A 27,938-nucleotide genomic window follows, 5' to 3' on the forward strand; every position below is an offset into this window, starting at 1 on the left:
TCCATTACCCGAGGAGGTGAGTCAAAGAGGATCTTCCTGCAGTTTATGTCAGAGAGTTCTGTTTTTCTCTAAGAGTTTTATAGTTCCTGGCCTTACATTTAGGTCTTTAATCCATTTTGAGTTTATTTTTGTGTGTGGTATTAGAAAGTGTTCTAATTTCATACTTTTACATGCAGCTCTCCAGTTTTTCTAGCACCACTTATTGAAGAGGCTCTCTATCTCTTTCCTCCATTGTAGTTTTGCCTTCTTTGTCATAGATTTCTTGACCATAAGTGTGCAGATTTACTTGTCGGCCCTCTGTCCTGTTCCATTGATCTATATTTCTGTTTCTGTGCCACTACCATACTGTTTTGATGACTGTAGTTTGTAGTATAGTCTGAAGTCAGGGGCCTGATTCCTCCAGCTCTGTTTTTCTTTCTCAAGATTGCTTTGACTATTGGGGTCTTTTGTGTCTCCATGCAAATTTTAAGATTTCTTTCTTCTAGTTCTCTGGAAAAAGCCATTGGTAATTTGATAGGGATTGCATTGAATCTGTAGATTGCCTTGGGTAATATAGTCTTTTTGACAATACTGATTCATCCAATCCAAGAAAATGGTATATCTTCCCATCAGTTTGTGTCATCTTCAGTTTCTTTCATTAGCATCTTATAGTTTTTAGAGTACAGATCTTTTGTCTCCTCAGTTCCCTACCTTTTTTCTGAGACCTCAACCTCACATATGTTAGAAGCTCTGTTTTTCTTTTTCAGTCTGTTTATATTTCTTTGCCATATATTCAAGTTTCCTGATTTTTTCTTCTTCACTGTATAATTTGCTACTAATCCAATCACCTGTATTTTATGTTTCAGCATTGTTGTTTTCTCATATTTAGAAGTAACATTTGATTCAATGTTAAATCTTCCATTTTTCCTTATAATGTTTCTGTTTTCCTCTATCTTCTTGAACATACAGCATGAATTTACAGTAACCTTTCTAACCTTTGTATCTGCTTATTCTATCTTTCCATTTCTGCATCTGTTTCTATCAGTCAGTTTGTCTCCTAGCTATAGGTCATTTTTTCTTACTTTTTTTCATGCCTTTATGATGGCTCTCTCCCTGACCTCAGATAGTTTCCTCTCATGCATGTGCAGAATGATAACTTGGCCAGAGTTTCAAGGGGCCCCTCTGTAGATCTCTGAAGTGCTTCTTTTCTATAGCAACTGATCTCCCATATTCTTCCATAATCCCAGCATTATGACTTCCATGGACCCTGTGCACTTTTGTTATTCGGAAGTTAGTGAGTTAGTTCATTTTTTGTCTCCTCCACAGAGGCTGAAAATAGGGCAGAGTTTTTAAGTGTGGCTCTTACAAGCTTTTGATTGAGAGCCTGATGAGTGTGTGTTTTCAAAGGCTGTACAAACAGCCTTTGGGGTTTTTGAGCCTATCTTTTTATTTTCCTCCATTCAGTAAGTTTGGTGTCAGGCAAAGGCCTCAAGTGAAAAATCAGTTGATGTTTTTGGCAAGTTCCTCTCTCTCTAGAAGTACTGCTATGCTAAACATTATGACAGTATGAGAGATTACACTCTAGCTTCCAGTCTCTTGCACCACCTTAGAACTTCACAGATGTTCCATGCAGGAAAACTAGCTTTGTGTTTGATTTTTTCTAGTTCTCACCTATTGTATGTGACCACCAAAAGCTCTGATCATTTCATGTTCTCTCAGTAGCATCCTTCTGCCTGAGCCACATCCAGTCCTCAGCCCATGCCCAAAAGCAGCACGTGCCTGCAGAAAAGAAAATGTCTGCAGTTCACCTCTGACAGGCTCTTCCCTCTCTGGAATTCTATTTATATAACCTTTGTTGCATCCACAGCTCTCCAGTATCTTTACAGATGTGATTTTGCAATTAACTTTTTTCCAGTTTTGCAGCAAGAATACAGGTCTCATGAAACATAATACATCCTACTCAGAAGTGGAAGCCAGATTTATGGGGCTTAAGATTTGTTTTCTCCCTGGAGTAGGTTGTTGCACCTTTGCTCAGTGTGACTTCTCTTTTTGAGTCCATGGTTCATGACACTGCAACCCACCAGTTCCTAGTTTGACTTAGAAAACTGTGCTGAAAATGGGTACAAGTCTTTGGCTTTGGTTTTCCTGGGGTTTTGCCCACCTGGGACTGAGCCAAGCCTGACTGACATTCCAGTCTGTTGTGTTCATCTTTACAGGACCAGGAGTAAAACCTCCAGAGGAACGGACAATTGAATACTTAGAAGAAGTTGCAGTTACTTTTGCCAAAGGACTAGCTGATAAAAAGATCACTCCAAAGAGAGACAAGGGATTGGTAGAAAGTGAGTGTCATTATTAAAGAACAAAGTCACAGCTTCTTTCCAGGGAATTTAATTTGATTTGCTATGAATTTGAATAAGGAAAAGATAAGTGCATTGTTTACTCTTAAGTGTAAACTCAGCCTTAGAGGGTGCGATAACTCTGCTCAAAGCTCTAGTCCTGGACCTTACATTGGTTAAAGACATTTTCAGAAAAAACTTTTTATTTTGAAAAATTTAAAGTAATACCAAAATGGAATAATTGTGTAATAAATACTACCATGTACCCAACACTCAGCATTAATACTTATCAACTTAAGTTTAAAGAAGTGCTTAGGTTGCAATTTAGATTGTGTATGTCAGAGTAAAGATCAGTTCTTTCAGAGAGCTAGAATCACTGCATTTTTGTGGAGTTTACAGAACAAACTAATAAGGGAGGCTGGGCTCTTACCAGTAAGAAGCTAATAAATAGCATTTTACCTTACAGAATTGACGTCATACGCCTTGAGTATTCCATTTGTCAGGCAACAGATTTACAAAAAGGTGGAAGAAAAAGTACGAAAGCAGACCAAAGGCCTTTATCCTGCACCCCTGAAAATAATTGATGTGAGTCTTTACCCCATCCTCCAACGTGTCTCATGTTTCTTCCCTCTGTCGAGAGCAGTACTCTTTATTGCCATTCTGCACCATGCATGCCAGCACTGAAGTTCTTCATGCTGCTGTCAAAATACTTAACTAAAAATAACACATGAGCATAGCAAGCTATGAGGATTTACAGAAATGGGTATTTGGGGGAAATTAGTGCCAGGCATGCTTTTTAGTTGATGAGCTTAAAACTACCAGTTATAAACCAGGAAAGGAACCTATGTCTTATCAGTATAAGGCGGCCAGTAAAATATCAGGCATTAATTAAGAGATAGTCGAAACAAAATTAATGGCTATATTTTGTCCTTAGTCAAAACCATGGTCATTACCTAAAATATCTCATCGACTCTCCAATGCCACAATTATGAAAAAGATGTAATGATATAGAGAAGCTCTGGAAAAGATAAGGGAGGATACTTAAAATCATCACAGAGTTGAAGAAACTTCTGTCTAAAGGTAGACTTTAAAACTTATAAAATCTTCAATCTGGAAAGTCTAAGCTTTAAAGAGCATAGGATCAAAGACTTCAGAATTAGAGACTGAATTGGTCAGCAAATATATTTGAGCCAAAGACACCAAAATACATTACTTATGAAACATGGTCCCCTACCCTCATTCACCTGATAGTCTGGGTTGGGGAGATTGAACACATGTATGTAATAAGGCAGATGTCAGGATAAAGGTTGGTATGCAGCTACAGGGGGTTAATGCAGGTAATCAGGATAAAGGAAAATTGCTAAATTCACTGAGAAGGGAACAATCCCTATGAGCCAGAGAAATTAGGTAGAGTTTCATGGAATTTGACTTGAGCCCTGAAAAACAGGCAGAGAATAGATGAAAAGAAAATAGTGCCAGGTAGGGATGGGCATTTTGAATAAAGTTACAGAAGTTGGAAAGCATGAGGCTCTTCAAGAAACATTAAACGAGATCAGTTTTTGTGGAAGGATTATGAAATGTCTTCAGGCAGGCAGACTGAGGCTATATTTTAGAAGATAATGATTAAGTAAGAAATTTGACCTTTGTCCTATATAGGGCATAGAGAACCATCTTCATGGTGGTGAGTAAAAATGAATTAGAAATAGACAAAGTAGAACGATGAACTAGGAAACTATGCTGGTAATTCAGACTTGAAGTTTGAATAAGATCCTGAGATAGAATAGTAAAAACGAAAATACGGGGGTAGTAAGAGACTTGCCAAAGAGAAGAGTTCAGTTTTAGAAGTGTTGAGATTAAATATTTCAGGAAGTTCAAGCAACAGTAGTTTGGACAGAGAAGTCAGTTCAGGATATAGATTTATTTATTATTTTTTTAATCATCAATAAATTATGGTGCTTGAGTACACAGTTATTTCTTTTATACTTGCCTTTGTACTTAGGATAGTACTTAACCCCAAATGTTAAATTGGATTTTACAGAGATCATGATTAACATGGTAAACTAAATGATGGTACTGAGGATGGATGAATAGAGAGGGAGAAAGGGCTGAAAGTGGAACTTAGGGGACCTGCTCATATTTGAAAAACAGGAGAGGAGCTGGATGAATAATTTGAGGAGGAGGGAAAGGATTGAAGAGGAAACGGTAAACTTACTATTGAACTCAGAAAGGGATGACAACAACTCTCTCTCTGACAAAATAACAGGATTCAAAGGATAAGGAGGTAGGATTTGAGCTGTGGAACCTCTGTATGCTTTTCATGTTCTGACTTTAATTCTCTTTCCTTCTATTTTATTTCCTCCCATTTTATGCTAGGTTTAGCAGTAGCCTTAGAGATGGAGAATTAACTGTCTTAAGTAATAAGGCACTCAATCCTCTTCTCTTTCTCACTTCAGTTTAGACTTCTGACTTACTTTTTGAAGACTAACAACACTAGCCATCTTTTTTCAGCATTACTGTACATCTCAACAGTCCATTCCAACACGGAACAAGTGCTCTCTGTGTTTTTTAGGTAGTGAAGACTGGAATCGAGCAAGGGAGTAATGCTGGCTATCTCTCTGAATCTCAGGTAAAATTATTTCCTTTCAGTGTTTTATTATTAGAGACAGGAAAACCAAGATCTAAAATGCTGTGTGTAAAATGAAAAAAGAAAAACTATTCAAAGTCTAGTAAAAAATATATATATATTTTCTTCTGGTGGTTGTCATTTCTTCTGATTAATCTCACTGAGCCAGTAGATGCTGAGAAAACCATAGTAGTCCCCAGATGTTGGGTTGGACAAAAAATTCATTTCAGTTTTTCCGTTAAGATGTTATGGAAGGACTTCCCTGGTGGTCCAGTGGTTAGGAGTCCACCTGCCAATGCAGAGGACACAAGTTCAGTCCCTGGTCAGAAGGATTCCACAAGCCGTGGGGCAGCTGAGCCCATGCATTATAGAACCCATGCACTGTAGAACCCATGAGCCGCAACTGCTGAAACCCACATACCCTAGAGTCTGTGCTCCACAACAAGAGAAGCCCCACAGTGAGGGGCCCAAGCACTCCCAACAAGAGAGTACCCCCACTCACCGCAACTAGAGAGTGCCCATGCGCTGCAACAAAGACCTAGAACAGCCAAAAATAAATTTTATATATATATATAAATTAAAGCCATTTAAAAAAGATGAGAAAACCCCAACAAACTTTTTGGCCAATCCAATATTTGAACTTGCTTTCAGTAACGGCTTCCCTTAATTCCCTTGTGGCTTAGCTGGTAAAGAATCTGCCTGCAGTGCGGGAGACCTGAGTTCAATCTCTGGGTTGGGCAGATCCCCTGGATAAGAGAAAGGCTACCCACTCCAGTATTCTGGCCTGGAGAATTCCATGGACTATACAGTCCATGGCGTTGCCAAGAGTTGAACATGACTGAGCGACTTTCACTTTTCACTTTTGCTCAGTAACGAGGGTATAACTAGGAAAAGCAGAGACAGAGTTATAATCCTTTCAAAAGGAATCGTTTGGACTTTTTGTTCTGTAGATGGGCTGGTTTCATTGTGACATAATGAATACACTGGTAGGGAAATATGATTCTTACTTGTTAGGCCTAGAGATAAAACTGAATCCCAGCCTCCCTTTGGTAAACTAGAAGGGAAATTTTTTGCACCCACTAAAACAAGAAAACAGAGTGACTCAGAAACCAACCTCACCCCTTCACTTCCTAACAAGTTGGTGGATCATAAATTTTAGTGGATTCGATTGTTTTGAAGTTTTAAGCAATCACTGAAGGATGATTCAGTTCAGTTCAGTTCAGTCGCTCAGTCATGTCCGACTCTTTGTAACCCCATGAACCATAGCACACCAGGCCTCTCTGTCCATCACCAACTGCCAGAGTCTACCCAAACCCATGTCCATTGAGTCGGTGATGCCATTCAACCATCTCATGCTGTGTCCTCCCCTTCTCCTCCTGCCCTCAATCTTTCCTAGCATCAGGGTCTTTTCAAATGAGTCAGCTCTTCGCATCAGGTGGACAAAGTATTGGGGTTTCAGCTTCAACATCAGTCCTTCCAATGAACACCCAGGACTCATCTCCTTTAGGGTGGACTGGTTGGATCTCCTTGCAGTCCAAGGGACTCTCAAGAGTCTTCTCCAAAAAAAAAAAACTCTTCTCCAACACCACAGTTCAGAAGCATCAATTCTTCGGTACTCAGCTTTCTTTATAGTCCAAGTCTCACATCCATACATGACTACTGGAAAAACCATAGCATTGACTAGACGGACCTTTGTTGACAAAGGAATGTCTCTGCTTTTCAATATGCTGTCTAGGTTGGTCATAACTTTCCTTCCAAGGAGTAATCATCTTTTAATTTCATGGCTGCAGTCACCATCTGCAGTGATTTTGGAGCCCAGAAAAGTAAAGTCAGCCACTGTTTCCACTGTTTCCCCATCTATTTGCCATGAAGTGATGGGACCGGATGCCATGATCTTAGTTTTCTGAATGTTGAGCTTTAAGCCAACTTTTTCACTCTCCTCTTTCACTTTCATCAAGAGGCTCTTTAGATCTTCTTCACTTTCTGCCATAAGGGTGGTGTCATCTGCATATCTGAGGTTATTGCTATTTCCCCCGGCAATCTTGATTCCAGCTTGTGCTTCCTCCAGCCCAGCGTTTGTCATGATATACTCTGCATATAAGTTAAGTAAGCAGGGTGACAATATACAGCGTTGACGTCCTCCTTTTCCTATTTGGAACCAGTCTGTTGTTCCATGTCCAGTTCTAACTGTTGCTTCCTGACCTGCATACAGGTTTCTCAAGAGGCAGGTCAGGTGCTCTGGTATTCCCATCTCCTTCAGAATTTTCCAGACGGTAACGCGTCTGCCTGCAATGTGGGATGTCTGGGTTTGATCCCTGGGTTGGGAAGATCCCATGGAGAAGGAGATGGCAACCCACTCCAGTACTCTTGCCTGGAAAATTCCATGGACTGAGGAGCCTGATAGTTTACAGTCCTCTGGGTCGCAGAGAGTCAGACACAATTGAGCGACTTCACGTTCACTTTCAGAATTTTTCACAGTTTATTGTGATCCACACAGTCAAAGGCTTTGGCATAGTTGATAAAGAAGAAATAGATGTTTTTCTGGAACCCTCTTGCCTTTGTGATGATCCAGCAGATGTTGGCAATTTGATCTCTGGTTCCTCTGCCTTTTCTAAAGCCAGCTTGAACATCTGGAGGTTCACGGTTCATGTACTGCTGAAGCCTGGCTTGGTGAATTTTGAGCATTACTTTACTAGTGTGTGAGATGAGTGCAATTGTGCAGTAGTTTGAATATTCTTTGGCATTGCCTTTCTTTGGGATTGGAATGAAAACTGACCTTTTCCAGTCCTGTGGCCACTGCTGAGTTTTCCAAATTTGCTGGCATATTGAGTGCAGCACTTTCACAGCATCATCTTTCAGGATTTGAAATAGCTCAACTGGAATTCCATCACCTCCACTAGCTTTGTTCATAGTGATGCTTCTAAGGCCCACTTGACTTCACATTCCAGGATGTCTGGCTCTAGGTGAATGTGTAATCACACCATCGTGATTATCTGGGTCATGAAGATCTTTTTTGTACAGTTCTTCTGTGTATTCTTGCCACCTGTTCTTAATATCTTCTGCTGCTGTTAGGTCCATACCATTTCTGTCCTTTATTTAGCCCATCTTTGCGTGAAATGTTCCTTTGGTGTTTCTAATTTTTTTGAAGAGGTCTCTAGTCTTTCCCATTCTATTGTTTTCCTCTATTTCTTTGCATTGATTGCTGAGTAGGGCTTTCTTATCTCTCCTTGCTATTCTTTGGATGATTGCTCTTCAGTAACACAAAAGGTATCTGAGGAACTCAGGACAAATTCCAGAGAAAACTTTCTTTATCCTGGGTTGCTTACCACAGTGCACTCTGATGAATTCCTTTACATTATCACCAAGTGCAACAACACATACACATATGTACACTAAGATTGAAGCATGTTTCACAAAATAATTAGCCTGTACACTGTGCTCAGTATTTTCTGTCGGTTTTACTTACTACAACGCACTAAATTGATGTCCATTGATGGATTTCTGCCTGTAGTTTGAAAAATTACTGACTTACTGAATAGAACCTACTTTACCAAGATTAGCAGAACATTGTTTCATGTTCTATTCAGACATGAAGGTAGCATTATTAGCAGGGGTTCCTTCTTTGAAATGCTATTTGTAACCATGTAATTGAACCAGTAAATTCTAGTAATGTTGATGATGGTAATAGCTAAAACCCAGTCATTTTACGAGTGCTCTTATTGACTCCCTACAACAATACTGTAAAATAGGTATTGTTTTTCCCATTTTAATGATGAAGAAAGCTTCACAACTGGGAAATGGCAGGGCGAGGCTTTAAACCCAGTTCTTTCAAATACAGATTCTAAATCTCATGGTCTTATCCGCTAACTTGAGACTTGTTCTCTGTAAATGTTAAGATACATTTAAAGTGGTAGATATCACATGGAGCAGCCTACTACCTTGGAAAGAGAACTGAAGTTGGGAGTCATACTGCCCGGGTTCAAGTTCGCTTTATGCCCCTTTGAGGCAAGGTAGTTTTGAGCAAGGTCACTTAATTTCTCTGAGCCTCCTCTTCCCAATCTTTAAAATGAGAGTGGTGGTTGAGATAATTGGTCCACTCTAGTTCTGTGAAAAAAGTTGCCACAACCTCTGATGTAGAGAATCTTGAGAGCTCGTTATATCCAAAACCTTGCAAAGCAGTCATCAGAAGTACAGATGAGGAGAGTGAGAGAAAGACCCTCAGCAGGAGATGACCGACTTCTGCAGCTCAGGACCTGAGGCTTTGCACATGTTGCCCCTGCTCTGCAGAGGAACTGACCCGAAGGAATCCATATCTCCAAGACTGGGAAGCTCTACCTTTTCTTCTTCCCCTTTACTTTCCAGACATTTGGAGAGCTCACAATGACCAAAGAATCAAAAGCCTTGATGGGACTTTACCGTGGTCAAACCCAATGCAAGAAGAATAAATTTGGAGCTCCGCAGAAGGAGGTTAAGTAAGTTCAGCTCTGCCTAGGAAGTCCCTGTGGATTTCAGCACATGCTAAGCTCACTGATGCCTCAGTCTTGCCCTAAACCGCTTTTGCCCTCATCGGTATATACCCCTATCCTAGCATGGACTTTGTGGCTTTCAGAGCTGTGCTTGTGCTGAGTTTTCTGCAGACCTCTCTGTTGTTGTTTAGTCCCTCAGTCTTGCCTGACCCTTTTGTGACCCCATGAACTGTAGCCCGCCACGCTCTTCTGTCCATGGGATTCCCTAGGCAAGAATACTGGAGTGGGTTGCCATTGCCTTCTCCAGGGGATCTTCCCAACCCAGGGATCGAACCCATGTCTTCTGCAGTAGCAGGTGGATTCTTTACCACAGAGCCACCTGGGAGGCTCTCCAGACTTCTCTAATGGCTCCTATAGAGGCATTCTTGTGTCACCATTGATGTCCCCTAGAAATCTGGTTTAGGTTCCCCCTTCCTAAACCAAATACACACATTATGTCCTGATTGATGACCTCGTCTATCCCTGTGACTTGAGATACCATCTCTGGGAATTCATACATTTCCCTCATTAAAAAACAGAAAGCCTTAGAAATTCCCTGGTGGTCCAGTGGTTAGGACTCCAAGCTTCCACTGCCAGGTGCCTGGGTTCAGTCCTTGGTTGGGGAACTAAGATTCCGCAGGCCTCAGCACAGCAAAAAACAAAACAAAACCATAAAGCCTTATTCTAGCCACTAAAGACTTGTCCTTTGTTTTGCTTGTAGCCTAAATATTTGAATCCCCTTACCTGTTTCCTATCTATTCTCTTTAGCGAGGCTTTCAATGTTATGCTGCCTAAATAGCTCTTCAGCATCTGAAGTTTAATAATGTCCCTAAACTCACCCTCTTGCTCAGTGGTTCTTAACCTGGGCACTGTTGCCACCAGGGGACACTTGACAATGTCAGGAGACATTTTTAGGTGTCACAACTGGGGAGGGAGGGATGAGACAGGCGTCTGGTGGGCAGTGGCCAGGAATGTTGCTCAACATCCTGCAGTACATAGGAGAGCCACAGAACAAAGTAACCAGTCCAAAATGCTGGTAGTGCCAAGGTTGAGAAACACTGTCTAGCTGAATTACACAGAGGGGCTTGTGAAAGCAGCTAATGTTACTTCCTTCTCCTTTACAACCTCTCTCACCTTTAATGAGATTCAAATCTAAAGCAGAAGAGGAAATCAGTAAGAAGTCCAGGTGAGACAGATAAGATTCTTGCCAAGAGGACTGATTTCCAAATTAGAATATGAAATACAATCTTCACTGCTTGTCCAGCACACATGGTGATCAGTATCAATCTGTTATCAGTCTGTATCAATTGGTTTCAATCTGCCTGTGAACCACCAACGTTGGCAAGTATCTCACATTCAGTGGCTGAGCGCATTTACTTCCATGTTGCAGTGGCATGATGATAGCACTTTAATCTGTACTTCTTCACACATCCTATAAAAATTTACCATTAAATTTTAAATTATAAGTATTTACTTTTAAGAAACCTAGTTAGACACTCCAACTCTTATTCTAGTCTGTGTGTAACTCTTACTGTTATAATATATATGATACCCACCCGGAGAAGCTGTTACTGTGTACCAGTACACAGAAAAGACAGGCAGCATGGGTATGAAACCCATGGAAGAAGAAACAAATGAGAATCAAAATACTTAAGCTTATGAAAACTCTGCCCCCACAACCTCCACAGTGCAAAAGAAAACTGTAACAGAATGCTCCCAGACTTGAATTCTGTGACCTTAAGTAAATATTTGCAGATAAGAAAAAGAATTACTTTGAATCAAAAATTCAAAAACTCAGAACTAAACAGACAGAAAAACAGGATGATGTAAGAGTTGACCTAACTTGGGGAAATAAATTGAAGGAAAAGATAACATCATGTTAGAAATGAAGAATAAATTATAAGGTATGCAGGACAGACTAGGTTGAACTGAAAATTTAATAAATTGAAGAAAGGGCATCCCCCTTCCTGCTTCTCTAGTTATCAGTAATAGTTCCACTTCTGTTTCTCTAGGCCTCTTCCCTTTCACTTTGGGGGGTAATTTGAATTCCTTACCTATTTTCTCTTTTCATAAAATAATTTTTTATATGAAGAATGCATTCTTATTATCCTTTTTTTAAAAACTTTTTAAATACTAGATGAATCTGTTTTGTATTTATGATTTAAATGTTTTATTAATATAAAAGGGGTCTATCAGTATGGATCCTATAACTTGCTCTTTTTAGTCGGTGGTACAACTTGGGAGAGAGACTGTGTATGATGGTTACATACCAGTTAACTTGTTCCTTTTCATCGCCTACTGATGGACTGGTGGTTGTTCCCAATTTTTTCATTATTGTAAACATTACATGACTCTTCATCCTAGCATATCATCTTATGCATAAGTCCATTTCCTTGGAGTAGATAGTAGAATTACTGGGTCATAGAGAATACAATTTTTGGTTTTAATACATTTGACCTCCTAGAATGGGAAAAACTAGAGATCTCTTCAAGAAAATTAGAGATACCAAGGGAACATTTCATGCAAAGATGGGCACAATAAAGGACAGAAATGGTATGGACCTAACAGAAGCAGAAGATATCAAGCAGAGGTGGCAAGAATACACAGAAGAACTGTACAAAAATCTTCACAACCAAGATAATCACAAAGGTGTGATCACTCACCTAGAGCCAGACATCCTGGACTGTGAAGTCAAGTGGGCCTTAGAAAGCATCACTACAAACAAAGCTAGTGGAGGTGATGGAATTCCAGTTGAGCTATTTCAAATCCTGAAAGATGATGCTGTGAAAGTGCTGCACTCAATATGCCAGCAAATTTGGAAAACTCGGCAGTGGCCACAGGTCTGGAAAAAGCTAGTTTTCATTCCAATCCCAAAGAAAGGCAACGCCAAAGAATATTCAAACTACTGCACAATTGCACTCATCTCACACACTAGTAAAATAATGCTCAAAATTCTCCAAGCCAGGCTTCATTAATACGTGAATGGTGAACTTCCAGATGTTCAAGCTGGCTTTAGAAAAGGCAGAGGAACCAAAGATCAAATTGCTGACATCCGCTGGATCATCGAAAAAGCAAGAGAGTTCCAGAAGAACATCTATTTCTGCTTTATCAACTATGCCAAAGCCTTTGACTGTATGGATCACAATAAACTGGAAAATTCTGAGAGGGGAATACCAGACCACCTGACTTGCCTCTTGAGAAACCTATATGCAGGTCAGGAAGCAACAGTTAGAACTGGACATGGAACAACAGACTGGTTCCAAATAGGAAAAGGAGGACGTCAACGCTGTATATTGTCACCCTGCTTATTTAACTTATATGCAGAATACATCATGAGAAATGCTAGGCTGGAAGAAGCACAGGCTGGAATCAAGATTGCCAAGAGAAATATCAATAACCTCAGATATGCAGATGACACCACCCTTATGGCAGAAAGTGAAGAAGAACTAAACAGCCTCTTGATGAAAGTGAAAGAGGAGAGTGAAAAAGTTGGCTTAAAGCTCAACATTCAGAAAACGAAGATCATGGCATTCAGTCCCATCACTTCATGGCAAATAGATGGGGAAACAGTGGAAACAGTGTCAGACTTTACTTTTTTGGGCTCCAAAATACCTGCAGATGGTGATTGCAGCCATGAAATTAAAAGACGCTCACTCCTTGGAAAGAAAGTTATGACCGACCTAGATAGCATATTCAAAAGCAGAGACATTCCTTTGTCAACAAAGGTCCGTCTAGTCAAGGCTATGGTTTTTCCTGTGGTCATGTATGGATGTGAGAGTTGGACTGTGAAGAAAGCTGAGCACTGAAGAATTGATGCTTTTGAAGTGTGGTGTTGGAGAAGACTCTTGAGAGTCCCTTGGACTACAAGGAGATCCAACCAGTCCGTTCTAAAGGAGATCAGTCCTGGGTGTTCTTTGGAAGGAATGATGCTAAAGCTGAAACTCCAGTACTTTGGCCACCTCATGCAAAAAGTTGACTCATTGGAAAAGACCCTGATGCTGGGAGGGATTGGGGGCAGGAGGAGAAGGGGACGACAGAGGATGAGATGGCTGGATGGTATCACCGACTCGATGGACGTGAGTTTGAGTGAACTCCGGGAGATGGTAATGGACAGGGAGGCCTGGCATGCTGCAATTCATGGGGTCTCAAAGAGTCGGACACGACTGAGCGACTGAACTGAACTGATAGGGCAAAGTATACTTAGTGTCTAAACCACCACCACCACCACCACCACCATACTTCTATCAGCCACACATGAAAGAACCAATTTTTTTACATCCTCACCTTCATATTTACTTTTTAAACTTTTGCCAACCTAATGGGGAGAGTGTCTTATTTTAGTTTGTATTTCCCAGATTATTAGGGAGATTGGGCATTTTATTGGCAATCTGTCTTTTGTGAGTTGCTTTGTATAAACCCCAGCCCATTTTATTGGGTTGTTGTTGATCTTGATATGTGTGTTCTTTATAATTCCCTCATAGCAATCTTTTGTCTGCTATGCATGTTGCAAATTTCTTCCTCTTCTGTGGTTGTCTTAATTTTTGTGGGGTCGTTTCTCAAGAAAATTTTATAATTTCAATGCAGTAAATATATGAACAAGTTTTTCAGCTCCTATTCTTTATATTTTTCTACCCTATTTTTCTCATGTTCTCCAGTTACTTAACACTCAACATGTAAAATATGTGTATTATCACAAAACTGCATTTGAAAGATGCTCCCTGGAGTTGAAATTAGGTTTTTTTTTTCAGGTCTTGAATAAGATTTTTGAATATCAGAATTGTTAGGAATGAAGCAGCTCTAATTTAGATCTGCAGTGCTGTAAACTTGGGCTTCTTTTATGAAGGAAGTTGTTCTGAAAAATTTTTTTAGTTACTAATGGGAAAATGGCATATTGTTCCAGAACTATGGAAAACTAAAGAGTCATCAGACATGAACTCTGTCCTTCAGAAAGGTTAGAATTTAGTTGAGGAGACAAAAATAATGTACATGAAAGCCATTCCAGAATACTGCGGTATAAGCCAAATGGTTCTGATAAGTTCAAGAGGAATTCAGGGCTGGAAAAGGCAGTCAGACGCATGTATGGAGGTGTTTGAGGGAAGGCTTTTGAACCAATCCAAGTAAAGCGTGATAAAGGCGCAGATTTCAGGAGAAATGAAAGATGACTGGAAAATGGCAAAATCACTAACAAGTAAGTAGTTGAAAAGAGAATTAGTCTTTGTGCCCATCACTGCAAGTTGGCCTTTGTTTGAAGAAAAGTACTCGTGAATTTAAGCATAATCTGGGTTGTTTTGTTTTGTTTTCAGTCATCTCGGGAATGATTGAAAATCAGTATAATTCTTTTTAGGTAAACCAATTCTTTAGACCTAATGGATTTTTGCATGTAACTTTAAAAATCTGTCATTTATGAAAGGTGTCTTTGTAGATAAAAATGATTTTAAATACTTTATTGTTGTCCCTGCTTTAGTTGGTTTATTGGATGATAACCTGGGCAATCCCACTTTTTACTGAATTAAGAGCTTTTATCAAAAGTCGTTTCATCCTTTGCTTTTCAGGCAGCTTGCTGTTCTTGGTGCAGGGCTGATGGGAGCCGGCATTGCTCAAGTCTCCGTGGATAAGGGCCTACAGACCATACTTAAGGACACTACACTGCCCGCGCTGGGTCGAGGACAGCAGCAGGTGTTCAAAGGGTGAGCCTGCTCTCTCTGCCTTTGCTGGGAGAGTAGAATGTGTTTTGATTTTCACCATCACAGTTTCCTTTTTCCTGAACATGATCTGTACTGGATACTCCATATTTAAGTCTTATTTCTTTGATTTTGAGAAACACTAATTCCTTCTTTCACTTTTTTTTTTTTTTTTTTTGCTGTTGTTGTAGACAATGTTATTATAAATCATTAACATCATTGGGGTCTATAGTCTTTGAGTGCAGAAGAGAAAACCTTACGTATTAGATGTTTTTAGATATCATGTACGTTATGCTTTGGTATCAGAATTTTAATTGCTGTATTGTTTTAGAATATTGAAACAGCATGACTGGGTGTGTCTATGGAGAGAACTGAGATTTGGGATATGAGGAAACGTGTAATTGCATCCAGAAGATAGGGCTAGGATCTGTACTCGTGAGCCTCGTATTTCTTGACTGGCATGACCATGGAGAAGCAGTTAACTGATTTGGCTCCATAGTGTCTGGATCTTATAGACTGTGTCTCCATCTTCCCTCTGAATTAATAAAAGGGGAATATTCTCCCTCTTGCCCATCCCCCTTCTCATACCCCACCCCCAGCCCATAATGCAGAAGGGAAAAGTGGAACAACAAACTTGGCAAAACTGGGAATCGGTTTCAGCTTATTTCTCTGCTCCATTGTAATGGACTGTCTGAGGCTGGCTGCACTTTGATTGTCTTACATGTGACTTTTAGCTGAGTGAGCTTTTTGTTTCTTAAATGAATTATGTAGCTTACACATGTTTTTACCCCTTTTCTGCAGAGAGGCTCATATATTGCTGCCATAATACCACGCACCACCTCGAAGGTTTAATCATGTTGGCAGATAGCCACTATCTTAATGTCAAGATAGTAAGGTGCTATAGTAAAAGAGATTCAGAGCCCAAAAATGGCACATGCTTGGTAACCATTGCCCTGAGGCCAGCATGCAAGTGTTCCCAAACAGCATTTCATTCTGTCACCCAAATGAGAAATTGCTGCTCTAGAGTAACCTTTTCTCCTCGATCTCTTTTGGATCCAGCTGTCCTGGGTTTCCCTTTTGGCCTTAGAAACATCAGGCTCTGGCAAGTGCCCCTCACCACACTGTTGACTCGGGACATACACATCTCTAGTCCTCCCTTAGGAATAGTTCCATTAGGCATCAGAATTAGAGCAACTAATAATACTTTGAACATTCAGAGGCATCTTATTTGCTGACTGCCAACATAGCTGCCAGAAACCAGGATATTTGAATCCATACTTTAAGACTTTGACTACTAGTTTGAACTCACCACGTGGCTTCTTCTTTTGGTTAAGGAAACTAATGAATGGATTGCAGCTCATTCTTAATTCAGAGGAAAACTCTAGGTCATTTATTCTGCAAGTGTGGTCAGAGTGAAACCTAAGAGAGCCTGTTTTCCTTGGCAATAAAAACAATCAGTTCAGTGTCTGAGTAGCAGGAATCTTGTTTAGCTCTCTGGGGAAGAAGAAATGTTGAGTTAATGTTTTATGTAATCAATATACTGTGCTACTAGGTACTGACCAGGAAATGGATTAAGAATATAAGACATAATGCAGGGTCTCTGTCCTCCAGTAGATCACAGTTACAGAATAACACAATGATATGGAAGCGAGTATAAACTCATGTGGTCTCAGACCCATGTTGGCTGTCTCCCCTGTCATAGGTAGAGAATGACTCAAGCTGCTTTTTTGTTTGCCATTCTGGTGTTCATGTTTACTCCTCTTGGCAGATTTAGCTGTTGTATGCAGGTTGGGCATTAGAGGCATCTTGTAGTAGGAGGACTGTGGATGTGAGGGTCAACCTGTCTGAATCCTAGTACCCTCCCTTAACAAGTCCGTCTGAGCTTCTTTGAGCAGCTCAGTTCCCTCAAAATGGGGGGGCATAGCTAACCTCGCTGAATTGGTAGAAAATACACGGTACATTTTCTGGCCCACGGACACTCAGTAAATATTAGTTTCCTGTTCTCCCACTCCGACTAGAGATGTGTTTTGTTTTGTTTCCAGATTGAATGATAAAGTGAAGAAGAAAACACTAACATCATTTGAAAGGGATGCCATGTTCAGCAACTTGATTGGGCAGCTTGATTACCGGGGTTTTGAAAAGGCCGACATGGTGATTGAAGCCGTTTTTGAGGACCTCAACCTTAAGCACAGAGTGCTGAAGGAGGCAGAAGCGGTAAGCACGGGGCCTGCAGTGCTGACTCCTCGTGCAGTGAGTGGCGAACACGGACATGGGGTTCTTTAAAAGAACGACAAGAAACTCGTGGTTCTGTTCTTAGGGCCCAAATGTAAGGGGTTTTGTTTGTTTCTTTGTGGGGGGTGGATGGGAGAAGGTAAAGTAGCTTTATTTTCTTTGCCAGGTAAAAGGGAGTACAGCAGGCTCCACAGCAGTTTTGAGGTACCCCTCAAAGCTGTGTCCCCCCAGACATAAGTTTTTACATGAACCTGTACACTGTGTGTAAAGATCAAATCAAAGTCCTCAGGGAAGACACACAAGTACCTTATTAACTGAAGCAGAGAGTTCATTAGCCTGACATGGGAGTTTAGTCACCCAGACATACACAGATAACCTCATGGACTATAGCCCGACATCTTGGCATTTCAGGTTGGCTGCAAGCTACAGCTCAATTCAGGTCTAGGCAGTAGAGGAAATAGGAAGAAACACTCTCCAGGCAGAATTCAGATGCTCATTTTGTGGAAAATGCTACTTTGGTCTTGAGTCCACATGCTGTGCACAGTCACCTCTTGAGATGGGATGACATGAACAAAACAAGTACTTAAACCAGGTGGTATGAAGGAGGAGGAAAGAAGATGTGGCAATACTCCAGGTGAGAGGTGGAACCAGGGCCTGGACTAGCCTGCAGTGAAGTAAGCAGAGTGGAGGTCCGTGAGCGGTGTACATAAAGTGGCACTGACTTGGCAACATTCCAGGCGTCTCAAGTAGTGGGCTGTGTTCCTAGGACTCCTGCCACTTGAGGACAGTCTCTGCTCTACTCAAGACCGCGGGTTTAGAAACTAAAGAGCAGCAGCTCGGGTTGGGGACAGATTCCACTTGTGAAACACACATTCCAAAGTCTTCTCTTTAGACAGAGTGCAATGGAGAGTCAGCTGCAGGAGAATATTCAGAAGAGCAGGGTAGGTGTGTGACCCTCTGTCCTGAGGTGGCCCTGCCCCAGAGATGTATGCCCAGTGTTTCTGGGGCTTCAGGGGGCACTCCAGCAGGCACCAGAGGGAAGGCTGAGGGGCGGCAAAAGTAGACACAGCCATTCACCACTGAAAGAGCATTTGTCACCTGACGGGATGATGGTGTTTGCTTCCGGAAAATCAGGCTTTGGGAGGATCTGTGTGTAGAGAAGTTTGTTAGGGTTAGCAGTTGGAAAGCCAGTGATCACGGAAAAGAAGAAAGAGGGATAAGATCAGGAGATGTACAGGCTGTAAACAAATCAATACAGTACTTCAAGCCAAAGGGAGAAGAGAAAGGAAAGAGAAAGAAAAGCAAAGAGGTTTCCTGTGTCCATGCAGGCCACAGAGGGAAGGCACCAGGGAAGAGGCAGCAGACGGAGATAAGAAGGGGAGGGTGTTCAGGGAGTCATGAACTTTTAGCTGATAGTAAGAAAAGAGTAGGAAGATGATTGCCAAACGTAAAGTCCAAGATATCATGTATGTTGTGGATATTTATGTAATAAATCACTGGCCTTTACCTCTTCAGTGAAGCTAGTGAAATCATCTAAGGTAGGAGATACTCAAAGAAGTTCTTCAGAAAGAGTAGAAAAGAGCGAGGTCCAGAACAGAGCTGTCTTTAGAGCATCAAAAAATTTCAGGTGCAAGACCTTTAGTAGAGCCTCAGATCCTGGGCTCTGCTTTCTTTAAAGGCAAATGGTAAAGCTGAGTCCACCGAGTGTTCCTCAGGGATTCAAAATTTCACTTCTTTCCTCTCCACAAAGCTAAAGAAACTCCCTCCTTTGATATCTTCATAATCCGTATCTCCAGACTCCTCACTGTCTCGGTCATTTCTTCTGTTGTCTTCACCATGTCTCAGAGTTCTCTTGACGTATGAGAAACCACCACAGACCACCACAAATCACCGTGACCTTTTCACAGTTCTGCAGTTAGGGCAGGGCTCCAAGAGGCAGCTTGCCCTTAACTCCAGGTGGCTTCCCAGTAGGGGCGCTCGCGAGACTGCATTCAGCAGAAAGCTTATTGGGGCCCCTCCCTCTCCCCGTGGCCTGTCCTCACTTAGTGGCTGAACCAGAACTTCTCTGCAGCATGGCTGCCGGCGTCCAAGAGAACAGAGCAGAAGCCATCGGGCTTCACTAGGCGAGGCCTGCAACTGGCAGAGTCACTTCTGCTGCTTTCCATTGGTAAAAGCACATCACAGGCCAGGCCAGGTTTAAGGGGAGGGGAAGGAGACTCCCCCTCTGGATGCACAGAGACACACATGTACCAGGAGGGACATTCTGTTGCCAGCCATCTTTGGAGACATTGGTTTGCTCTTCATAGAGAATTTTACCACCAACATTAGACACTATACCACTAATGACACAGCTTGAGACTGTTAGCTTTCTGCCCATCGGGCTCTACTTTTGACTTACATTATACTTTTGATTAAGTTAGATCATGGGGAACTTCCCTGGTGGTCCAGTGGCTAAGACTCCACACTCCTAATGCAAGCGGCCCAGGTTCAGTCCCTGGTCAGGGAACTAGATCCCACATTCCGCAACTAAGACCCAGTGCAACCAAATAAAAATAATAAAAAATAAGATCATGGGCTCTGTACACAAGTTTACTGCCAAGCCAGGTTTTGCCCATTAGATGCCTACTTTTTTCCTCTTTCTTCTTTTTCATAAAATCTTAATACAGTCCTTTATTTTTATCCTCATTATAATTGGTCTTGTTTTATACCCATTGTTTCAGTGAATCAAATGTATCTTAAACCTTGATTCTCAGCTCTGATGTTAGGATTCTGCTTGCCCAGATTTGCACAAGCTTGACAGGTGTGCATTCCATGTTTTTCATCTAATCATCTGAATAAAAGTGTGAATAAGTCAAGATTGTGGGCAGAATGCTGAGACAGTCTACATTAGAGACTATTCTCCAGTTCAATAAAGCTAAGTTAATAGTATTCTTGTACTGTAGATATAATTATAGTGGTGTGCCATTTCTGAGTATCACATGTGTAACATGAAATAGGCATGCACGTTATGGTTTATTCTTACAAAGATGAGGATGGCAGAGACCCAGTCGTCGCTCATTGACTGCTTTGGGCTGTCGTCACCTCCCGGGCCTACCTGACACATTCTTAAATGCTTTTCTCCTGCAGGTGATTCCAGATCACTGTGTCTTTGCCAGCAACACGTCTGCTCTTCCGATCGGTGAGATTGCTACTGTCAGTAAAAGACCTGAGAAGGTAAATTCTGAGCAGAGGAAAATTCTGAAATGTTTTGCTGCTTCAGGCTCACTGATGAAGGCTTAGAACTTGAGAAGGGAGAGGTATGGATTATAAAGTGGGTGAGGGTGATGATGTAGTCCCAGAAACTGGTCACAGAAAAGCTAGTAACATGACCAGTGTGAGATGAAGAAACAAGTGAAGTACAACTAAAATATACCTTATAGATGATTTGCATTCTTAATGGGAATTATTATTCAGGCTCAGACTATAAAAGCTACCTTTTTTTTACAGTTGGGTATTGAAAGCCAGGCTCTAAAACAAGAGATGCTCCAAAAATAACACTTGAGCTACAGAGCATTCTCTGGTGACTGTCTGGAATGGGTTTGGTTCCCACTGCGGACCCAGAGATGGAAGATCTTGGGGTGCAGTGGGATGTGTCCACACATGGGTTTGCTTAGAGCTTCTCCCCAGGACAGGAGAGGGGTAGGTGTAGAAGCACTTCACTGTGAATGTTTGAAACAGTACCTGAAAATTTATCTTTGAGCTTCTGCTGTCTACCAGAGAAATCAAGTGCAATCATTCAAGGAGAAAAAAAACAGTTCACCTCTCTGGAGGATAGCAGTTAGCCTCAGCTAACCAGAACCAGCCAGAAGTCAGCAGGAAATATAAAAGACCTTTAAACAGCCATAACTGTTAATACAAAGTCCATGTGCTCAAAACCTAAAAGTCTATTGATTGCTGTTCTAATAGCTTGCTGACACAGGGTCATCTTGTTTCCCAGCATGCAGCAGATTAGAGGTCACGTGGGCCTGATAGAGGCAGGCTCAGTAATGGCAGGAGGAGGTTGCAGGGAGAAGTAGCAGCTGTGAGTGTGGCCCTGCGGGAAGACACCAGACACAGGGTCAAGGCAGATCTGGCCACGTCATAACCACTCGCAGCAGCTCCTCAGCACTGAGGCAGCAGAAGAGACCCTGCTGCTGTGTCTGTGATGCTAACCTCTCTTTCTCCCCCGTGGAGTGGAACAAGCAGCACACTTTGCGTTCCTCACCCCCCAGAGACCTTGAGCTTTTGTCTTTTGCTTGCCTATGTCATTCATGTAAGAGTAAGGCCACGGCAGCCCAAGCAGGGCGACCAGCCATCTCGATGTGCCCAGGACACAGGCCCTCCAGTACTCCACCTGAGAAGTATTCCACCTGGGCATGTCCCAGAAATCTAGGACAGAGGTGGTCACCTTTTGGCACAACTTTTTTGAGCAATGTAAACAGGTTTTGCCTAGGGTCGTGATTACATGGGTAGATACACAGTTATCAGAACTTAGCAAACTGAGCGCTGTTAAGCTCTGTGCATTTTATTGTATATAAATTACACATAGTGCAAACTCCTTTTGCTCAGGAGTATATTCTGAATCAGGTCCTATCTTTTAAGTATTTTAGACATAAGTAGAAGAATAATTTAGAGGTTAAAAGCAACTTTGGGATTGATAAGTTGGTGTAACATTTCAGTGACCTGTGTGTCACACAATGGGACGTGGGCAAGCTGTGGAGACAGGCCCACCTTGATGGAGTCCCACCCTGCTGTTTACTAAATGACCCTGAGCTACTAATACTAACCTCCTGATTAAGCTTTCTTCCTCATCTAGATAATTAGACTGACTAGTTCACAGAGTTGTAATGGATTACATGTAAAGAGTAAATGATAAATGTGCTAATGAACAGTGGATAGTAAGCAGTCAGTCAATGGTAGATATTAGTTATAGGTGAAGTAGGGGACAGGGGGCAAAACTATGAATTAATGGATAGACTTCTGTCACAATTTAGTTGTGAAGACTCCCTAATTGTTAGCTTATTGAGCCTGTTGTCAAATTTTAGCATGCACCAGAATCACCTGGAGGGATTCTTAAACACAGATCTGGGCCCTGCCCCTAGAGTACCTCATTCAGTAGGTCTGGGGAGGGCCTGAGAATTCGCAGTTCTAACATTGCCAGGCGATGCTAGTGCTGCTGGTCCGGGTACTTGACTTTGAGAATCACTGGTTTAATGACACTTGAGGGAATTTGAGTGTTGAGAAATGTTATTTAAACCCAGTGCAGTCATCCCTCTGTGTCCTTAGGGGATTAGTTCTGGAACCCCAAGTCCCTTATAGAAATAGTGTAGCACAGGGAATTCAGTTGGCCCTCTGTATCCTCAGGTTTCACATCCAAGGATTCAGACCAATTGGTTGAATCAAATTCAGCCAGTTGGATCCTGTTTTAGCTGAACCTGTATGTGCAAAATCTGTGAATGGGAAAGGCAGACAGTATCCTGGTGGTGAGACCCATCTGTGTAAAATCTAGATGCATCTCTGACAGTCCAGCATATTAAGTAATTCTTCTGCCTGTCTCCCCCCACCCATTAAAAAGTGGACCCTCTCACCCAAACCATCGTCATCATTAATATAATTGGAACCCTCACTCATTCTTTCCCAATAAATCTAATTTGGCCTTTAGCTGTGGGTTTGGCATTAATTGTGGATAAGATCCATTGCCCTCAGTGAAAAGCCGTAGAAGCAAATGGAAGAGAATTTTGGGTAGCTCTCCCATGAACATACTGGACTCTTAATCAAAGAACCATGAAACCAAACCATTTGACCATATCAAGCCAGTATTCCCTTACTACAACAGCCTTTCTCTGCAGTGCTTTCCTAGCAAAAAAAAAAGAACCCTATCAAGTTTCCCCTCTCAAGAGTTCTTAAGTCTGGCAGTGTTTTGTCCCCCTTGCCAGGTGATCGGCATGCACTACTTCTCTCCCGTGGACAAGATGCAGCTGCTGGAGATTATCACAACTGAGAAGACTTCGAAGGACACAACTGCCTCTGCTGTAGATGTTGGCCTCAGACAAGGGAAGGTCATCATTGTGGTTAAGGTGAGGAGCTGTGGATCAGAGCAGCAGATTCAGAAAAGTGCCATGAAAACTCCTTATATGTCCAGGCTTCTTGGTGACTCTTCAGGTCAAATAGATCAGGCTTTGATATGATTGGGCTTCCCTGGTGGCCCAGATGGTAAAGCTGCTGCTGCTGCTGCTGCTAAGTCGCTTCAGTCGTGTCCAACTCTGCGCGACCCCATAGACGGCAGCCCACCAGGCTCCCCCGTCCCTGGGATTCTCCAGGCAAGAACACTGGAGTGGGTTGCCATATCCTTCTCCAGTGCATGAAAGTGAAAAGTGAAAGTGAAGTCGCTCAGTCATGTCCAACTCCTAGCGACCCCATGGACTGCAGCCCACCAGGCCCCTCCATCCATGGGATTTTTCCAGGCAAGAGTACTGCATCTGCCTGCAATGCAGAAGACCCAGGTTCTGATCCCCGGGTCAGGAAGATTCCCTGGAAAAGGAAATGGCAACCCACTCCAGTACTCTTGCCTGGAAAATTCCATGGACAGAGGAGCCTGGTAGGCTACAGTCCTTGGTGTTGCAGAGTCAGAAACGACTGAGCGACTTCACTTTCTTTCTTTCTTTGATATGATTTCCCCTTAGTCATCTACAGTATGGACAGTGGTGTGACTACTGCTGAGTCAGGGTCTGGGACACAGCAGGTTCTCCCAACTATTCCAGACCTTGCAGGTGATGTGAGACTATCTCCTGTCCTCTTGGAATTGAACTAGGCTGCCCCCGGCTCTGGCTTCTGCAGTTCAATATTAAGGATTCTGACTGAGATTATAAATCACCTTAAATTTTGAAATGGCTCCTGGGGAAGGGAGACCGCTTTCAGACTCAGGCAGTGCCCTCAACCGAGGGGCCCATGAGCTTGTGTTCTCTCCCTTTGCAGGATGGACCTGGCTTCTATACCACCAGGTGCCTCGCACCCATGATGTCTGAAGTCATCAGAATTCTCCAGGTTGGTATCACTCTCAGAATGTTAGAGGCATCTTCCACTCCTGAAACTAGTTTTCCAGACTGGTAATGTCAAGATGAAGAGCAGACTTCCTTCTAATACACTGACTCCTGGCTCTTCTCCCGGAAGGCCTTTTGCTGCCCTTCCATTCCACCCACTGTTGGGACGTCATGGGAGAAAATGGGCAGAATTTTAGCTCTGCTCCCCAAGCGTCCTCCCTGCTCCAGTCACCCCGAGGCCTCCCGACATGCTCTATGTGCTATTTCTGCATCCTCATCCAGAACAGGACCCGTTTGGTCTGATTGGTGCTGTACCTGCTTCTGCCACACACAGACCCCTCTGGTAGCCATCCAGGTTGATCAGTGGCAGAAAGAGCTGGACACACTCGCCAGGCTTCCATTAGACTCAGGGATCACGGGCTGCTGCAGCCCTGGTCCCTGGTGATGTCTCCTCTCTCAGGGTAGGGAACCTTACCACATCTGGCATGGAATCTCAGTATTTTTGCAATTCAGGATTGCAAACAAGAAAGATATGAATAACTTGTTCATGTCTAGACCTCCTTTGAATGCCATAGGTTAGGAAAGGTTCACACTTTCTCCTGGGGCTCTCCAGCCCCTTTGTGCTTCCCTGTGTGTATCAGTCCCAGTCCTGGGTCTGACCTGGCGGCGCTCAGAAGAGAAGTGGGCGCTACACCAGGCTGATTCTGAGAGCAGCACGGGGTGCCCTTAGGGGAGTCTGGGACAGCCTTCCCCTGAGGTCCTGGGTTTGCTGCCCATCCAGGAAGGAGTCGGCCCTAAGAAGCTGGACTCCCTGACCACCAGCTTCGGCTTCCCTGTGGGCGCCGCTACGCTGGTGGATGAAGTTGGTGTGGATGTCGCAAAACACGTGGCAGAAAATCTCGGCAAAGAGTTTGGGGAGCGGTTTGCAGGCGGAAGCCTGGAAATGCTGCAGCAGATGATATCCAAGGGCTTCCTGGGTGAGTAGCCTCAGAGAAATGGAACTAGCACCATGAGTAACGGTCCCTGCGACCCAAGAGCTACAGAGGCCCAGGTGAAAGAGTGTATTTTCTCAACAGAGCCCCCTGTCATAGGGAATTTAAAAATGATTTCATGACAGCCTCTTCTTAGGTTGGGCCTGTAGATTATGGACAAAAGGCGGAACTCTGGCCTCCTGAGGCTCTGCCATTGCCCACGCAATGCAAGATTGACAGGCATTTCATCCCACCCACAGCCTCTACTACACCCATGGTACTGCAGGAGCCCTGCACCCAGGCTTTCCATGTTCTCTGACCACCTGTGTGGAGAAAGTAAACCTCTGAGTATGTAATTGAGGCCCACCAGAGAGGTGGCTTTCTCTCTCGGTAAAGTAGCAACAAAATCAACACTAGGACCTGACGTCCAAGGGCCTGGTACTGCGGGCGTGGACATTAACACTCGCCACACAGCCTTTCCCACCCAGGTACCTGGATTTCCAAGCTCCAAGAAACATAAGCTCTTTTTTCCTTCTCTGCGAACTCTTCTGACAAATACTAATTTCTGGGGTAAGCTAGATCTACAAATTCAGGAGTATGGAAGAGAGGCTAGGGCTTTCTAGTAGACTAGCAGAGAAGAGAATTCTCGGTGCTGAGCTCTGAGAAATCATAACTCTCCCTTTTCTTGCTTCTTTTAGGTCGCAAGTCTGGGAAGGGCTTTTACATCTACCAGGAGGGTGTGAAGAACAAGAATTTGAATTCTGATATGGACAGTATTTTGGCAAGTCTGAAGATGCCTTCTCAGCCTGACGTGTAAGTTCAGTTGAGGGGCTATCAATGTGGAAGTGTGTTCCTCACCAGCCCAAAGCTTCTTGGACCCTCCACAGTCCTTTTTTTTTTTTTTATGATCACCATATGTGATCAGAGAAAACATTTCCTGATTCTTTACACTTTCTGCCTTTCCACATTCCACCTCATTCTCTACTAGACATCAGGGTAAGGACTGCAGCCAAGCCTTGGGAAGGCCTCTGGATAAGCCGTCCCTCTGAGGGTACCAGAAAGCAACTAGGAAGTTCTCCTGGGCTTGCTGAACCTGCACACCGTTCACTGTCATCTGTAGTCAGTACCTGCTGATATCAGGACATACTGTCTACCCTGCAGGGCCTGTGCTCTCTGCTCGTTTCCAGTTAATCAGGGCAGGCAGCTCTCTACTGTCCTTTTCCAAGGGCAGCTCCTTCTCTAGAGGCAGAAGTTCATTAGGGCTGGCCCCAAGCACCAGCGGAGAAGGAAATGGCAACCTGCTCCAGTATTCTTGCCTGGAGAATCCCATGGACAGAGGAGCCCGGCAGTCCATGGGGTCGCAAAGAATTAGACATGACTGAGCAACTAACACCCGAGCTCCAGCAGCACCAGCCCTCACTCCCCTTCTGTGCTGGGGCCCCTACATCCTCCCCTTTGACTCTTCCTCTCCCTGAATGTCTCTCCCTGTTGGCAGCTCCTCAGACGAAGACATCCAGTACCGCCTAGTGACCAGGTTTGTGAACGAAGCCATCCTGTGCCTGCAGGAAGGGGTTTTGGCCACGCCCACAGAGGGAGACATCGGTGCAGTCTTTGGGCTTGGCTTCCCCCCGTATCTTGGAGGTCAGTCTTGCAAGTCAAAAAGGTAGCTTACTTCACCCCAGAGCTTGTTTCGCTTCTCCTTCAACAAAATCCTCTTTCTGCATTCAGGGCCCTTCCACTTTGTGGATCTGTATGGGGCACAGAAAATAGTGGACCGGCTCCGGAAGTACGAGGCTGCCTATGGAAAACAGTTCACCCCGTGTCAGCTGCTTGTGGACCATGCCAACAACCCTAACAAGAAGTTCTACTAATGAGCAGGCCCTGTCCCCTGCCCACTCGCCCACTAACGCCAACCATGGCAGCACTGTTTCTCAACAGAGTGGCGTCTAGATTTATCAGAGTGACCAGAAGGAAGACAAACTCTGGCATTGGTTATGTGCCTTGATTAAAGTGCCTTTAGCTAGGACATCTCTCCCTCCCAGCTAAGTCTGGCTGCGATGTAGTTTGTACTTCCTGTTGGAAGGTGGAACCCTCTGTGTGCACCAATTTATAAGCCTCTAGGCCTAGGGTGGCAGTGTTTCTGGAGCCATCCTTGTTGCCTGCTCCTCCCGAGATGCCAGTGGTGGTCACTGGTGGCCAGTGGTGGTGAGGACAAGTTTGCACTCAGCCAGATACTTAACAATAAAAATCAAACTGTTCATTAGTCTGACTGCCCATTGCCTTCTTTTCTGTCATTGCCCTTTTGGTGTAACCCCCTTTCCTTCAAAAGAGTAAGCTGAAATAAAGCCCTGTGCTCTGGGGTAGGAATGTGTTGGGAGCTTGGAGCAGCACCTTAAGAGAGAAGTTGCAGTGATGGAGAATGGCCTTTGATCCCTGGGTCTGGAAGATCTCCTGGAGGGAGGGCACAGCAACCCACTCCAGTATTCTTGCCTGGAGAATCCTCAGGAACAGAGGAGCCTGGTGGGCTACAATCCATGGACACAACTGAAGTGA

At 43.2% G+C, this 27,938-nt stretch overlaps 1 protein-coding gene across 1 annotated transcript in view; it reads left to right on the plus strand.

Moving 5' to 3' along the window:
* HADHA (hydroxyacyl-CoA dehydrogenase trifunctional multienzyme complex subunit alpha) overlaps positions 1-27,651 on the plus strand; it is a 43,444-nt gene extending 15,793 nt beyond the window's left edge. Inside the window, exons 8-20 of the mRNA XM_055540733.1 lie at positions 2,196-2,318; positions 2,782-2,900; positions 4,885-4,941; positions 9,301-9,410; positions 14,996-15,130; positions 17,167-17,338; positions 20,483-20,569; positions 23,311-23,451; positions 24,350-24,418; positions 25,196-25,391; positions 26,084-26,198; positions 26,881-27,026; positions 27,114-27,651. Coding sequence (XP_055396708.1) covers positions 2,196-2,318; positions 2,782-2,900; positions 4,885-4,941; positions 9,301-9,410; positions 14,996-15,130; positions 17,167-17,338; positions 20,483-20,569; positions 23,311-23,451; positions 24,350-24,418; positions 25,196-25,391; positions 26,084-26,198; positions 26,881-27,026; positions 27,114-27,256 — 1,613 coding nt within the window. The 3' untranslated portion in view covers positions 27,257-27,651. The remainder of the gene's footprint in view (positions 1-2,195; positions 2,319-2,781; positions 2,901-4,884; positions 4,942-9,300; positions 9,411-14,995; positions 15,131-17,166; positions 17,339-20,482; positions 20,570-23,310; positions 23,452-24,349; positions 24,419-25,195; positions 25,392-26,083; positions 26,199-26,880; positions 27,027-27,113) is intronic.
* Positions 27,652-27,938: the final 287 nt, after the last annotated feature.

This window comes from Bubalus kerabau, chromosome 11, assembly GCF_029407905.1.
Source record: "Bubalus kerabau isolate K-KA32 ecotype Philippines breed swamp buffalo chromosome 11, PCC_UOA_SB_1v2, whole genome shotgun sequence".
Classification (NCBI taxonomy): Eukaryota; Metazoa; Chordata; class Mammalia; order Artiodactyla; family Bovidae; genus Bubalus; species Bubalus kerabau.